Genomic DNA, 16,349 nt, shown 5'->3' on the forward strand with positions numbered 1-16,349 from the left:
TATAGTAACTTCTTTATCTAAAAAAAAAGCTAAAGCTTAAAAATTATTATTATTATTATTATTTAAAAATAAAAAACTATTTCAAGATTTTTCTATAAATAAAAGTTCTATATCTCACCGCTATCTCAAACATGCTATAAGCCATTAGTATTTTCTGACTCCTTGGTGCTAATCATATTAATGTGCGTAATATTATATACCATATTTTTATTCTACAATGTTAACGTGTCATTCTCAATCAACTCTTATATATATATATATATATATATATATTAAAAATAATTGATTTAAGGAGTGATTGAAACTGTCACATCAGCATCGTGAAATAATTATGAGATAAAAATATGACTAGTATTACCCTTTTAAAAGCATGTTTTGAAATTGCATTGAGAAATAAAGTTTAATCAATAAAGCATTGTGGAATAATGAAGGGGCATCGAGAGAGCTTCCACCCAACCAAAACCAATGCTACGCTGAAATTACAACAACATTCGAGAGGAGGTTGAGGAGGAAAAAACATACAATAGACCAAAGCCTACTGTCAAGGAACCAAGATATACAGTCCAATAACCTAAAGACATAAAAACAGCAAAAAAACCTAATAATAATAATAATAATAATAATAATAATAACAGCTTCAGCAGCAGGCATGGGGGAAGATGGAGAGGCTCTGGAACCAACTAGCGCGTGAGATCCATGCGTCGGCAAGGGGAGGTTGGAATGGGCGTAGGCTAATGGCGATGGAAAGCTGGAATGCCGATGAAAGCAATGAAAGGGCGTGTGTGTGGCCGTACTTGTCGGAGGAAAGTAACCTAAATTTTAAGAAATCCAATCTCAAATCCTTGACAAATTGGGCTATCAAGATGGTGAAGGAGGCGAAGTGCTTGGCGAGAAGAAGACAAGCGCAGAGATGGAGCCGTGATGTCGAAGTTGAAGTCTTGGGCCGAATAAGTTGCACAAAACGACATATAGAGCCACGTGAGAAGTGGAAAAGACTAGAAAAGCTTCTTTAAAAGAAGAGAAAGAAGGAGACGAGCGAAGAGACCATCTCTTCATCTCTTCCCTCCTCCCAACATAGGCTAATAGAAGAGAAACCAGAGAGGATGAGAAGAGACAGATGAGAGGGCCCCCGATGAATCAAGTCATAAATTGTTTGTTGACTCTGGGAAAATTTTATTTGATCTTTAGTTTACAGCTGCAATTGCTACTTTAGCAAAAGCTGGTCTAAAATTTTTCTTCTTCCTTTTGAGCTGAGCTCTGACTCTGAGGAACATTTGTAATAAATGGGGGGCATGTAGGCCTGCTTCAATCTCAGGCCTCTTGTTTGACGACAAAAGTCATCGGTTGACCTAGTTCTTGCCCACATGACCTAGTTCGTATTCAGTTAATTTTTCAATCAAAATGCTTCGATATCAATCTACAAAGAATTTAAGCAGCTTCTACAGAGCCATAATAAAAGCAAACAAAAACCCAAGAATTGCTTGATAGATTATTCTTCAGTTCTTAAACTTATGATAATCCTGTTTATGTTATGGTCCTTTTTCCTTTGAATTTGATCATTTGCTTGCCAAAAGATCGAGATTGGTTATTTTTATGACTGGTAATGCAATATGCCATAACATTATTCTAACATTATCTCTGATGCTGATGTGACATTATTAATTTATTATTAATTTTTTTTTTAACATGAATTAATCTAATGATAAATTGACAATATCATTTTAGTATAATAGAATAATAGTGTGATATATAGCCTCGTGATTGCTTGTTGTAACTGGAAAGCATAAATTGATTATAATGGGCCTGCTTATGGAACGAACGCAAGCCCAGAATGGGACCGTTATGGACCAATTATTAGGCCCATTTCTTGAAACGCCGTCGTCGAATTATAGTAGGCATTCACAGCCTTTGGAAAACCGAAAGTAGAAAAAAAAAAAGCCTTGGACTTTTCAAAAATATAATAAAACTATAAAACAGAAACAGCTGCGATTTTCTCTTGGATTTTCTTTTCCTGCGAATAATACTTTCCCGGAAAAAGAAAGCGGAGATGTTAGAGAAGATCGGGTTGCCGGCAAAGCCAGCACTGAGAGGGAACAATTGGGTGGTTGATTCTTCGCACTGTCAGGGATGTAATTCTCAGTTCACCTTCATCAATCGCAAGGTTTGTTTTTGTTTGACTTTCCCTCTTATATCTATCTATATATCTATTTCCCCCTCTGATCCCATTAACCGATAGCGAATATTTGACTAATTTGTTTGTTTCTTCAAGACCCATGTCGTGAATTTTGTGGTTTTGGTTCTAAAAGTATGAACTCGACCATGATTAGGCTATAGTGCAGTTGTTTTTTTCTCTTTTCTTTTTCCTCATTTTGGTGGTAGTTAATGGTTTTAAGGATACATTGGAAGCATAGACTATTTTTCGAGAAACCCATGATTGTTTGTGTTATGGGGGAATCTGTAGTTTGAGTGGATGGGAAATATTAGTCCAGTATGCTTTCTTTAAGTTATATTTGGAAAAGATTAGTTTATGTTTGTTTTGATTAGTATGGAGAAGTACAGTACTACAGGTTTGAATTTGATTGAATTGGTTAAATAAGAGCTTCCAATTAAGGGTGACAGAGCTGTACAGAGCTTTGATTTTTGTTACAAGTTTATTGATTTTTCCTTATACCCATTTTAAGCTTTTAATGGGACCCAATAAAATGTTTATTTTTAGTCATTGCTAATTCTTGATGATGTGCATTCTGGGTTTTCAGCATCACTGCCGAAGGTGTGGGGGCTTGTTTTGCAACAGTTGTACTCAGCAAAGGATGTTTTTGCGCGGACAAGGTGATTCGCCTGTGCGCATATGCGAGCCTTGTAAGAAACTTGAAGACGCCGCTCGTTTTGAGATGCGACATGGGCACAAGGGTAGAGCTGGGAGAGGTATATTCATATTTGGAGGCTGTTAGTTTCTTTTCTCTTGCATTGCACGTATACCCCGTTGGGACACCAATTGCATGGTCTTGCCTAATTGCAAGAAGCATATGCTCACTTCTTTAATCATTTCACATATCTAGCTGTAATTAGATCCTTAAAAATCTGGTAGGGCTGTGCAATGACTCCAACAGAGTTGGAAACGCCTCTTATGCCTTCCGAGTTCGAGCCACCAATTGCATGGTCTTGCCTCATTTCAAGAAGCATATGCTCACTTTTCTTCTTTGTTTATTTCACATATATAGGCTTAATTAGGCCTTAAAAATCTGGTAGGGCTATGCACTAGCTTGGACAGTGTCAGAAACACCTCTGGCTTCCACCTCGACTGGAGTTGGAAAACCTCTGATGCCACCTCTGACGAAGGTGATTTCCCACTCGACTCCAACTCCCGATATGTCAGAGTTGGAGTCGGTCAGATAGTCGGAGTTGGGACAAGCTCAAAAAAATGAAAAAAAAAAAATCTTGCTTTTTTTTTTTTCTTTCCCCCGAAGAAAATGTCGAAGAATCTATTGCTTCTTCCTCTCGTCTCTTCAAAGACAGAGAGATGTTCTTCGTTGGATGACGATCTCTTTGCCTTTGGCAAAGATGAGTAAGAATCGAAGATCTCTCGTCTTCGTCTTACTAATTGTTCTTTGACTTAGACCAAAGACAAAGGATATTCTGTCTTCAAGAAGAAAATGGCGGTGAACTAGAGAAGAACGAAGACAACGAAGAAGGAAGAAGAAAAAGACTAATGAGAAATGACAGGGAACAAAGAAGTAAATTTGAGAGAGTCTACAACACAGACAAAGTGAGGGACGAGGGTTAGGGTTTCAGCAAAAATATCATATATATACTCACCAAAACGATGCCGTTTTAACTATAAAAGAATTATTTTTTAAAAGTTGGGTCGGGTCAGAAAAAGTCAAAAATTCTACCCATATTCTGACTTCCGACCCAACTTTTTCAGAATTAAAAAGAAACTTCTGAAATCCGACCTGCCTTCTGTTGGAAGCTGACCTGATCGGGTTGGATGCAGGTCAGATTTCGGAATTTCAGGCTTTTGAACAGCGCTAAAATCTGGGGCACGCAAAATTTATTTGATCCCCACCCTGACCCTTTCTCATTTATCACTCTTTCAAAGCTTATAAATTATCTGTTGCTTTGTTTTTAATACTTTAAATCTCTATGCAATTGAGGTTGGTCCTACTATGACCTGCTATATTACCTGTATTTTTTCATGGTGTTATTAATTGCAAAGGTATATATCGAATTAATAGATTGGTTAATATACTTTGAGAAACTGTTCTGCTCACTGTGAATAGCAATGGAAAATTCCAGTTTAGACAAGTTAAGCTGTTGCATACTTGTTTTAAAATTTTCTTTCCCAAAGGAAGGAGGATCAGAAATTTGTTGGATGCTGTGCAAAATTATGGAATATCTGTGAGTCCAAGTGTTCATTGAAACTCTTTAGTTTCTCATCTTCCATAGAAAAGTTTGTAAATATAGATATTTATGAGGAGCACCTGCATTTGTCAACACAAACTGCTATACTGGATAGTTACTCTGGGTTTCCAGACTACCATCTTATTGGTTCACATTTTCAAAAGGATTATCTCCCTGGACCTCCCTGGATTTATTTCCTGGTTTTCTGTACTTCCTCATCTCACTTTTTTGTTTCATTTTTTATTTTTTGATTCTGTACTTTCTTCCTGTTGGCTAGCTACATCCTATATGTTCTGATCGTTAGCTATTTTGTTAGCTACATTATCTGCCCATTTGACAATTGGGGTTAGAAATATTGGCCAGATGTATTCTTTTTTTTCTTTCTTTTTTAGTTATGTCATCCATCACTATAATGCTAGATTTTCTTATCTTGCAATATTTCACATAGTTATAAAATGTACTAGAATTACTTCACTATTAAATTGTAGCTCTGTTCTCAATGTTTATACCCTTTTGTGCAGGCAGTTCCAAATTGACTTCAAAGTATGAGGATGAAGTTCTGAATCAGATTCTGGGTAGTGCGCGGGAGGAATCTTTTTCATCGGTGCAGGAGTCAAACAATGAGATTGTTTCTAGTATTCAAAGGGCAACTAGCAGTGCATCCTGTTCAAATGCTCAAGAAGTTGATACTCTGGATGGGGGAGGAGAAATGCATGGAAGTATTTCTCGCAATGAACCTAATCATTCAAAGGGTGAGATGGGATCTGCTAGTCCTGAGGAATTGCGTCAGCGAGCTTTGGATGAGAAAAATACATATAGAATTCTGAAAGGAGAAGGGAAGTCAGAGGAAGCTCTCAAAGCCTTTAAGAGAGGGAAAGAGCTTGAGAGGCAGGCTGAGGCTTTGGAAATATACTTAAGAAAAAGCCGTAAAAGGGCTTTATCTTCTGGAAACATGGCTGATATCCAGAATAAAGATGACCCTAAAGAATCTGGGAGAAAAAATAAGATCATTCCTCGTTCGTTCAAAGAAAAGGATGACCTTGCTGCTGAACTCAGAGAACTGGGATGGTCTGATAAAGATTTCCATGATGAAGATAAAAAGCCAGCAAGTATGAGTTTGGAGGGTGAACTGTTGTCTCTTCTTGGAGAAGTCTCTCAGAAGACTAACAGAAATGAGGTTAGTGGTGGCATTGACAAGACCAATGTTGTTGCTCTCAAGAAAAAGGCACTCATGTTGAAGCGTGAAGGGAAGCTAGCAGAAGCCAAGGAAGAATTGAAGCGAGCCAAAGTTTTAGAGAAACAACTTGAAGAAGAGGAACTCTTGGCTGGGGCTGAAGATTCTGATGATGAGCTTTCTGCATTAATCCATAGTATGGACAATAATAAAGAAGAATTGTCAATTCTATATGAGCAAGAGCATGGTTTTGATTTTGATCATATTGTAGGCCCTTCTGATGATTTTATTGTTGATAGTAATTTTGAAGTGACAGATGAGGATATGGAGGATCCTGAAATAGTTGATGCTTTGAAATCACTTGGTTGGACTGAAGACTCTAGTCATCCAAAAAACATTTTGCACCAGTCTGTTCCTGTTGACACAGAAGCGATGTTAAGTGAAATTCAGAATTTGAAGAGAGAGGCTCTTAATCAAAAAAGGGCAGGTAATGTTAAAGAGGCAATGGCAAAGCTTAAGAAGGCAAAGCTTCTTGAAAGGGACCTTGAAAGCTTTGAGTCTCAAAAGGATAACTTTATTGTTCAGAATCCCACAGTATCTCAGAAACACTCAACTTCTCTACTGGCTGATAAATTTTTTACCTCAACAGAGGTTGATGATGGAGATGTTAATGCAAAGGAAAATGGTGATCCCAGACTTGCACCGAAGAGTAGATTAACGATTCAGAAGGAGCTTCTGACATTGAAAAAGAAGGCACTTGCTTTGAAAAGGGAAGGAAGATTAGATGAGGCAGAAGAAGAATTGAAAAAGGGTAAGGTTCTTGAGCATCAGCTTGAACAGATGGATAATGCTTTGAAGGGGAAGGCTACACAGGTTACTGTTGGTAGTAAAGACCCAGATTTGTCATACAAACATCCTGATATCAATAAAATTCTTCCACTTGGAGAAGGAGATGGCGAAGAAGACATAACAGATCAAGATATGCATGACCCAACCTATCTTTCACTTCTTAAGAATTTAGGTTGGACTGATGAAGACAATGAGCTCGCAAATTCTGCATCCAAACCTTCTAAGCAAGATGATAATCTTTCTATGCAGATAAGTGAGTCTCCTTCAACTCAATCCCGTCCAAATGTCTTGGTCAGGGCATCAAGAAGTAAAGCTGAACTCCAGAGGGAACTCTTAAGCTTAAAGAGAAAGGCTCTTGCTCTTAGACGCCAAGGGAAGACTGAGGAGGCAGAGGAAGTTCTTAGGAATGCAAAAGTATTAGAGGCTCAGATAGCGGAGATTGAAGCTCCAAAGGAAGAAGTTCAGATTGAATCTAATAGGCCTAAAAACGAGATCTACAACCCGCCTGTTGAGAGTTCAGTGATGGAAGGAGATGAAGGGGAAGTTCCAGCACTACACTCAATGCTAAAGAATCTGGGGCGGAACGAACTTAAACCTGTAACCATGCCAGAGAGGCCTAAACAAGTTGATATTAATACCTTACATACTATGGATCCATCTGTAATTGGATCCTCTTCTGACCCTCCTGTTGCAGCACCAAGAAGTAAGGGAGAAATCCAAAGGGAACTTTTGAGTTTGAAAAGAAAGGCCCTTGCTCTTAGACGTAAGGGAGAAACAGAACAAGCAGAGGAAACATTGAGAATCGCTAAGGTACTAGAAGCCCAGCTAGAAGATCTGGAAGCCCCGAAAAAGGAACTTTTGGTTAATGCTTCCGAGCATAAAAGACCTGAGCCTTTTGAGTTATTGGTTACTCATGAAAACGATGGGAATTCCAAAGATGCAGTGGAAGTAAATAAAGGGTCAGCCCCAGCAGTGGCGAGTCTAAATAACGAAGTTTTTCAGTCATCAGTGGATTCAGGAAAAACGGAAAGTGACATGGTTAATCCTCCCTTTTGGGATTCTGGTATCTTGATTCCAGTAATCTCTCAGTTCACTGAGAAAAAAAATCCATCTTGTGTAGAATTGGGTACTTCAGGTAAAATTAGTCCTCCGGAAAACAACAAAACAGCAGGCACTTGTTACGTCTCTCCACCTGGCCAGTCTTTGAACATGAAGGATCTGCTGACTGGTGATGATTGGAGTTTTTCTCAAAAGTCGGATGAAAGGCAAGTGGAGAAATTAAATTTTGGTTCTGATGTTTCATCTCTTACTAGTCCTGCTATTCGTTTGGGATCCCTATCAAGTCCCAAAGAAGATCTTGGAAGCAAGGATGATGTTACAACCGAGAAAAGAGAAATGGTAAATGCAGATGAGAAGACACATATACATAAAGCAAATTCAGTCCAGGGATTTGTTTCTGTCAAAAATGACAGCTCCCTGCAGCAAGAAATTTTGGCTCATAAGAGGAAAGCAGTTGCTTTAAAGAGAGAAGGGAAATTGACAGAAGCTCGTGAGGAACTTCGTCAGGCAAAGCTGCTTGAGAAGAGTCTGGAGGACAATCCCCAGCCAAAAACTGGTCCTAGTGATTTGTCTACTTCTAACGTTCCTTTTGTTGAAAAAAGGGAGCAGGGTATATCAAATTTGGCTCCGAAACCACTGTCGAGTCGTGATCGTTTCAAATTGCAACAGGAATCTCTTAGCCACAAACGTCAGGCCCTCAAGCTGCGAAGGGAAGGCCGGATGGAAGAAGCAGAGGCTGAGTCTGAGTTGGCCAAGGCACTTGAAACCCAGTTGGAGGAGTTGGCTGCTCATGATTCTGCAGGGTCTTCTGTTGGTAAATTAGAACCAGTAGATGATGTGGTTGTTGAGGATCTTCTTGATCCTCAACTGTTATCGGCCTTAAAAGCGATTGGCGTGGAAGATGCTAATACAGTGGTGTCACACGTCCCAGAAAGACGAGAGCCTCTGAAACTCAATGTTGGTAAAAGTGGGAATTCTAATCTAGAGAGAACTCAATTGGAAGAACAGATCAAAGCAGAGAAGGTAAAGGCTGTAAAGTTGAAACGTTCAGGAAAGCAAGGTGAGGCCTTGGATGCTCTTCGGCATGCCAAACTTCTTGAAAAGAAGCTGAATTCCTTGGCTTCACAATGAAGAAATAAGGATATATCCTGTTTTGAAGCTGTGAAATCCTCCCTTGTGCAAGCTCGGGTCATTCTGTAGGTGAAGTTGCTGTGGCAAAATAACTCTGAATCTGGATGATATGCTTGGTTTTTAAGAATCTTCTCTTCCATGCGCGCATGTGTTTGTTATTTAGGTTGACGATTGGCAATTGAAAAAGTGTACAATAATTATAGAGATTAACAATTTTTCTATGAAAGATGAAGATGTTCTTCTAGATAGGTTCTTCTTGTTTCACTCGAGTTTCCTCTTTGTCCCTGTTGTGTTGTCCAGCTCTAGGGAGGAATTAGAAAAATTGTTATGTACTGTAGTTTTTGTTCAAATTTGTGATGATAAACAAGGAGATGGTTTTTATTTTATTTTTAATAAAATCAAGTATCTTTGATTTTTTTTTTTTTTAATTAGAAGTTTAAAAATTGTTATGCTAAGCTTTGAAATGTAGTATAGCTTAATTTTGCTTTGAATCGTTGGTCAATCTTCCAAAGAATAGAGCATGAAATTGATTCTCTCTCTCTCTCTCTCTCTCTCTCTCTCTCTCTCTAACATATGCTGGTTTATTTTTAACTGTACCAGTCTGGCTTCATGTTCTTATTACAATTATTTGGGTCGGGCTTACTTCTTGCCGAAGTAATTGCAGCTGGAGCTCAGCTCAAATTCAAATTTGGGCTTTAATTGACTGTATCAGCGCAGCCCGAACTCGAAGAAATCTCAGCCCAATAAAGTTTTAGCTGAACATCGATTTCGGGCTATCTCATCCCATTTGACAGCCCCAGTACACATAGCTGCTGCTATATTAGCCAAAAGTTTCAAATATTGGTCAACATAAAAATATCTTTTAGTTGTCCCAGGAAAATAACTTTCTTGGCCTATAAAATAGTTTACGTAAACAATTTCTTACCACCCTTGCATATCCTCGGCAGTCAATAGTGAGAGGGCACTTATGAAGTTTACTTGCCTAAACAAGTCTCTGAACGCCTGCTAGGCAGGTGGCTCCCACAAGGACTTTTTCATAATTGCCTGTTAAAATTATAAATAATATGAGCAGACAATTGCACGATATCAGATCCACCCCTGAAAGCTTTCCATTCACACATACTCTTTTCATCTGTAGTTTCTCTTTGTCACATACCCTCGAATTATATGCAAATATATGGTTGTTGTTTGGTAATGGTTTTGAAAAGATGGTCTTGTGTTGGCAAGTGGCTTGTTGCATATCCTAAAATTAGGTAGGTATAGTGGAGGAGCATTCTGACCCTACTTGGATAATTCTCCATCCACCACTGTTCTGTCTCTTTGTTGAAAATGTGATGCATGTACAGAGGAAAGTAGACAGGGTGGTGGGGTTAATTTTGAAAAGACAAATGGATGGCTGAATGATTTACAACCAGTTGATTTCAATATGGTCGATCCAACCCAAGCACCAAATTAAAAGAAAATCGTTGGAATTTCCAAGTAATTAACTTCAATGATCACAATTGTTTTAAAGCTTCTCATTTGCCAAGATTAATTATGCACCTCTAATCTCAATCATTATCATCATAGATCGATGGTGGACAGATCTTGGTTAATTTGTCTAAGCACCGATCGATCTATCTACTATATACAGCATTAATTTTCTCTCTTTCCGTAGTATTAGTCTTCTATTATTCATCTGGTTTATGTGTAGAAACATATATATTTTCAAATAAAAACCTAAGAGGATATTTGTTGAAATTACTTTCGTATTTTTAACTTCATAAACAACGAAATTATTAATTAAGAAGAGTAATTATTATTATTTTTTTTTTAAAAAAAGAAATTATTAAATTCATCTTCGCGATTTTAAGTCATTAAAAATTGAATCTTCTGGTTTTTCAATTTTATGTTAAAGATAGCTGCTTCTTTTACTGTCGTCAAATATATCATTTTAGCTATATTATTCATAATCTGTATCTTTAGGACTGTCAATTTCAACTCTTTTCGAATTTCGATGATCTTGTCAATTACTTCAATATTTACCGACCACAAAATTCTGGAAGAAAAGAAATAAGTCCAATAAAGCTCACAAGATTCTTTTCATATATATCCATGCCATTGTTTGGAATAACACACATGGGAATGACCCACCTGTAGTGTACCAGTTACCCCACCCCTACTAAGCGTAACAAAAGTTATATAATTGACTAGTAATGTTTTAACTCTTTCTTCTTGTATCTTTCTAAAAAAAAAAAATTATATGGCTTTTAAATTATTATTTAATTTATAATTAATTATTATTAAATTTCGATCAAATAATAATTTTAAAAGTGTCATTATTATTGACAAGCATACACTTTCCTCTCAACTAGACGAGGTGCAATTTGGAAAGAAGAGCCGGCCTTAGGGAGAAAAAGAAGAAAAAAAGAAAGAAAAGAGGTGTTTGAGGAGGAGGGAGGCGTTCTATGGGTTATAGAGGTTTTTTGTTTTTCCCCTGGCTTAGATCCAATAAAGCTTTTGTTCTCCTAGTCCTTCTAGGGCTATATATGAAACTTTTGTTTTCCTAGTCATTCTAAGGCTATAGAACTTTGTGTTTTTTTCTTATTTTTTGTTTCTTCAAACAGGAAGGCTAACACAAGACGTCTCGTAGGGAAACGGCCTCTCCGTCCGTGTCGCCGACGAAAGTTTGGCTGAACCTTCTTCTTCTACATTTACTTTTGAGGCCAGATCTATATTTTTTCGCTGGTTCATGCAAGACACACGCAATCTCTCTTTCGACGTCGACTTGTATTGGGTGCTTTCTGTAGTTTTTTGTTTTTAAAAGTATGTCTGTTAAATTTGCAGATTGTACTGAACTTTTTATGTCTTGTTAGCTAGATCAACCATCTTTTCTTTGTTAGGGGTGCTTTATTGTTAAAAAGTGGCACAAACATCTGTCCTTATAATATTTGTTTATTTGTAAGCAGCACCCAAGTCATATTTTTTCTGGTTTAGCGTGTAGGGTGTCGATGTGCTTCTATTCACTATATTTGCCTTCGGGTCTCTTCAGATTAAAGCATGATAACTCCGGTTATTTTGTTAAAAAAAAAAAAAAAAAAAGTCATATTATTTTTGAAAAAACACAAAGAAAACTCCTATAATAACTCGTTATTCATGAGTTACTCCCCTAACAAAATTTTAGTATTGTATCATTGATATCGATCCTCAGTCATGTTTTTAGATGAGGCAGCATGCATGTATATAGGAAAAACATAATTTACTCTTTTAAAGTTTGATCACTTTTTGATTTTTGCATTCAATGTGTAATGTATTCTAACAAAATTTTTAAAATTCTTAATGTGCCCAATCCGCTAAAAATTAGTGACATTGCAATTTTTTTAACACGAGGCAACACATTTACATAAGAAAACTATCAACAAAAAAAAGAAGAAGAACGTGTTAAATGCGTTGTAAATGTATTAATTTCACTTAGCTAGGTGGAAAGGTACACGTTGGCGAGAAAAAAGATTGATGACGTGACCTTTTTTAGGCTATGAAAAACAAATTCCAAGCAAGAATTTTCACTTTGTTCCACCTGACGTGTACATTTATTTTTTAAACAAATAAATAAGGGTGGAAAGGAATATAGAGAGGCCCTGTTTGTTTCTCCTCCTTCTCCGGCCTCCCCTCCTCCCATTTTTCCCTGACACCTCACTTGTCTTTATCCCCTCTCCCAAGCTTTTGGCAGGTGTGGGCTTTTAGAAGGCATGAAGCTTCTTCAACGCGTTTGATATTTCTGATATTTCTTCCTATTTTACGTCTGCCATGAAAAACAATTTCCTTGCAGAAATCAACTTGTGCACTTTCAAGTTACAAAAAAGCAGGGGTAAAATAGAAATTTTTTGCCGTTTCCAACACGTGACTTAGCTTGGAGTGTTTAATTGAATTTGTGGCGGACGGTAGTCTAATACGGGGTCATGTCCTGACAAAAAGTGAATGGGGGTGGGGGTATTCAACTTCTTGTGAATGGGGGTGGGGGTACTCAACATGTTTTAGTCTATACGCTCTTAAGAATGACCCAGAAAATTTGGAAAAATGTTGGACAGCATTTGTTTGCTCGATTTTCAAAGGGTGTTTTAGTTTTTTCTATTATTTTATCTGTGTTGTATGATTGGTTAATTCCTTGGTTGTATTTATGCTGCCAAACACTAATTTTTTTTTCATTTGGTTGTATTTTATTTGTGTTAATTTGTTCATTGATTAAAAATAAAAAACTTTGTGACTCTCAAGATCTAGTTCCACCCCACAAAAAAAAAAAAAAAAAAATGCTGTTCCACCCTTCCATAAAGACTTTTATCTATGATTATTTATTTACTTAAATTCGGACCTCTCACACACAAAATTCTGATTATGCCCGTATAAAAGTAACCTATTCTTGGTTAAACAATTCATTAAATCATGTTTTCTCTGGGCTTGTTTAGCAAACAACTTACTTCTCCTTATACTTTTTTTTTTTTAAAAAAAAAAAAAAAGAAAAAAAAGAAAAAAAAAAAGAGTCAATTTAAAAATATTAGAACTTTTTAAACCTTTTATATCACATTAATCATTTTATTATTATTATTATTATTTAAACAAAGAAGCCTACCGCAAAACAATATATATATTATAATTTTTTTTTTTATACTTTATATTTTAACTTTTTATGTCACATTAATTATAGTTTGCATTGTCGTATGTCAAAAGTATTCAACGTTTTTGGTGATGCTAGGCACAGAATCTGAGATATGTGATTTACGCTGAAGATGACCACTCTACTTCGAATTATTATATGTACTGCGCTGCAATTATTGACCAGATCACAAGCTAAATGCGCAGACTGATCGATGGAAAACGATCAGAAATGAGCAGGACTTTAAATCGTCTGTTAGTCTTTGGTAGGCCAGTGTAGTATTATTGAGAACTGTTCAAAGTTCAAACCATCGGAAAAGTTGTGCATGCAATACGCCGAGATCCAGCCGCGGTCATTCTTTTGAATTACAAGTTCATTTGTAACGTGTTTCTTCATAACTTAAACATTCACACTTTCTTCACCATCACTATTACCACCACTACCACCATCACAAAAGGACAGCTCACTTATAAGGTGAGGACGGCTCAATTATAAGGTAGGCCGTCCAAGAACACAACAATTAATGCAATAACAAAAAATAGTACATCTTCTCTTTTATTAGGAGATTCAACTAAAAAGATGTGGACTACAATGAAGCCAATAGAAAGAATAGGGCCTACGGAAAAAGACTTGTTAAAATACAAGTCATAACTCTACAAAAACAATTATCATTGAGAGTGGGGCTCACAGAAAAAGACATGGTTTAAAATTCTTATATTAAGTCCAAAATATATCGAGCCAGCCCTACCATTACATATAGTGGGGGTCCTCTTTTTCTTAAAGAAAGTCATATATGATTTTACACACAGAATATTACCTGCGAATGCGGATGTTTAATAAAGAGTTTTGTTATGAATTGATGTGATAAGATTTTATATTTATATATAAAAGATTAAAAGTTATCTAGTCATAGTTTTGAAAAGAATTTAATTTTTTGTACGTCTTTTATTTTAAAAAAGTAAAAATAAGAGAAAAATCGTTTGCCAAACTATGCGAGCGGCAGAGGCACATTTAGGCCTTGTTTGGTTTGCGGATTAGACCCATGGAAAGGAATAACTATTCCTTTGTTTGGTTGTATATTATTTAACGGAATAGTTATTCCTACGGAATAACTATTCCCTTACGAAGAGGAATAGGTATTTCACTCAAAAAGGAGTGGAATACATATTCCTTTCCTGTGGGAATAAATAAAATTCGTCTTTTGCCCAAAAACCCCAACCCTCTCAACACCCAAGTCTCTTATCCCTCTCTCTCTCTTTCTGTTTCTCAACTCATGGTGTATCTGGATACGAAATTTTGACAATAAAATATAATTCTGATTCTACTTTTTTCATAAATAAATCATATTTTATTCAACTTTTTAAAAAACAAATTATATTTTATTCAACTTTTTATAAACAAATCATATTTTATTCAATTTTTTCTAAAAAGTCAAATCTCAAAATTCACAAACAGAATAAGAATTTAATTCTGATTTCAAAAATTCATCACTCAAATGCACCATCAGTATCTCTCTCCATCTCTGCAATTATATTCTCATCCCCCTCTCTCTGTTTCAGTATCTCTCTCCATCTCTGCAATTATATTCTCATCCCCCTCTCTCTGTTTCTCAACTCAACTTAATTTGTTGTGGGGTAGTCTTTCTTTCTTTCTTTTTTTTTTTTTTTCTTTTTTTTTTTTTCCTCCTCCTATGATTTAGCCTACAGAATGCACTTAGACGTAGCAAAACGTGTACCTCTTAATATCGGGGGGACTCCAATTGCCTTGCGCAGGTTTGAGAAAAACTTTGTAAGCAAAGAACGAATGTTTGTTGCTGAAAAACAAATAAAAAATAATAAAATAAAAAGGGCTTTGTAGATGATTTATTTTTTTATGATGATTATGTTCTTTTTCTCTTTTTTTTTTTCTTTTTTTTTTTTCTCTTATAAATCATTTTACTTTGTAAGCAAAGAATGAATGTTTGTTGCTGGAAAACAAATAAAAAAGAATAAAATAAAAAGGGCTTTGCAGATGATCTATTTTTTTTGTTTTTGTTTTTTTTTTTTTTTTTTTTTTTTTTTTTTTTATTTTTATGATGGTGATATGATGATTATGTCTGTGTGTATGTGTGTGTGTGTGTGTTTTTTTTTTTTTTTTTTTTTTCCTTATAAATCATTTTGTAGCGTAATTGTATATATATATATATATATATATATATATATATATATATATAAAAAAAAGCCATGAACTCTATGAAATTAAAAAGAAAAAAAAAACAAAAAACAAAAAAGGTCATAGTATGATTGTTTATGTTTCTTAAATAAAGAAAAAAAATGTCCTTAAGAATATAAATTATATTTGTATTATAAGGGTGTTTTAGGAATTTTGATTATAATATGATTCCATTCACCAATGTATTGCACTGTACCAAACAAAAGAATACATATGCAATGTTCTATTCCACCGTTACAACCAAACAGAAGAATAGGAATAATTATTTCATTCCACCTTCATCTATTCCCATGAATAGTTATTCCTTTTCCTAATGGAATAGACATTCCGCAAACCAAACGAGGCCTTAGGGTGGGGGTCCATGACCCCTTCTCAAAAATTTCAAACCGCACCTTGAGGGTGGGGGTTTGAAATTTATGAAAAAAATTTGAAATTCTCAAAAATTTCAAAACCCCTTTGAAAAAAAAATTATTTTATCCCCCAAATTAAAAATTTACTCTACTAGTAAAAATCAGATTAAGTATAATATAATGAAAAATGAGATTTTAGCGGATTATTTGCTAGTTTATAATGAGAAAGAAATTGTTAAAAATTTCACTACATAAATGATAATAGATGAATTTTACGCCATGAAAAACCGTCGTTAAACACAATTCGAAGAAGATACAAAGTTCTTTTATGGAATTTTTTATTTTTTATTTATTTTTTTTATTATTATTATTTTTCGTACAAATTTATAGCAAACTAGAACATTTTTGTATTTGGAAGAAAAATTATTTTTAAAAATGATTTTATAAATATGTAATTTTTGTATATAGTATTTATAACTTATGACTTAATATGAAGTTAAGTTGAAGACTTATCTGACCCATTATAAAAACATTTAAATGATTC

The 16,349-nt window shown here is 35.4% G+C and overlaps 1 protein-coding gene across 2 annotated transcripts; it reads left to right on the forward strand.

Annotated features, from left to right (window-relative positions):
* The first annotated feature begins 2,000 nt into the window (after positions 1-2,000).
* On the forward strand, positions 2,001-9,030 carry LOC133869310 (uncharacterized). 2 transcript variants are annotated; one of them, XM_062306265.1, is made up of 3 exons: positions 2,001-2,161; positions 2,757-2,925; positions 4,923-9,030. In XM_062306265.1, the coding sequence occupies exons 1-3, from the start codon at positions 2,048-2,050 to the stop codon at positions 8,612-8,614; spliced, it is 3,975 nt and encodes a 1,324-aa protein (XP_062162249.1). In that variant the 5' UTR covers positions 2,001-2,047; the 3' UTR covers positions 8,615-9,030. The 2 variants fall into 2 exon arrangements, with proteins under 2 accessions (XP_062162249.1, XP_062162250.1); XM_062306266.1 differs by lacking the exon at positions 2,001-2,161 and having other exon boundaries at positions 2,806-2,925; positions 4,927-9,030.
* Positions 9,031-16,349: the final 7,319 nt, after the last annotated feature.

This window comes from Alnus glutinosa, chromosome 5 (assembly GCF_958979055.1).
Source record: "Alnus glutinosa chromosome 5, dhAlnGlut1.1, whole genome shotgun sequence".
NCBI classification, from domain to species: Eukaryota; Viridiplantae; Streptophyta; class Magnoliopsida; order Fagales; family Betulaceae; genus Alnus; species Alnus glutinosa.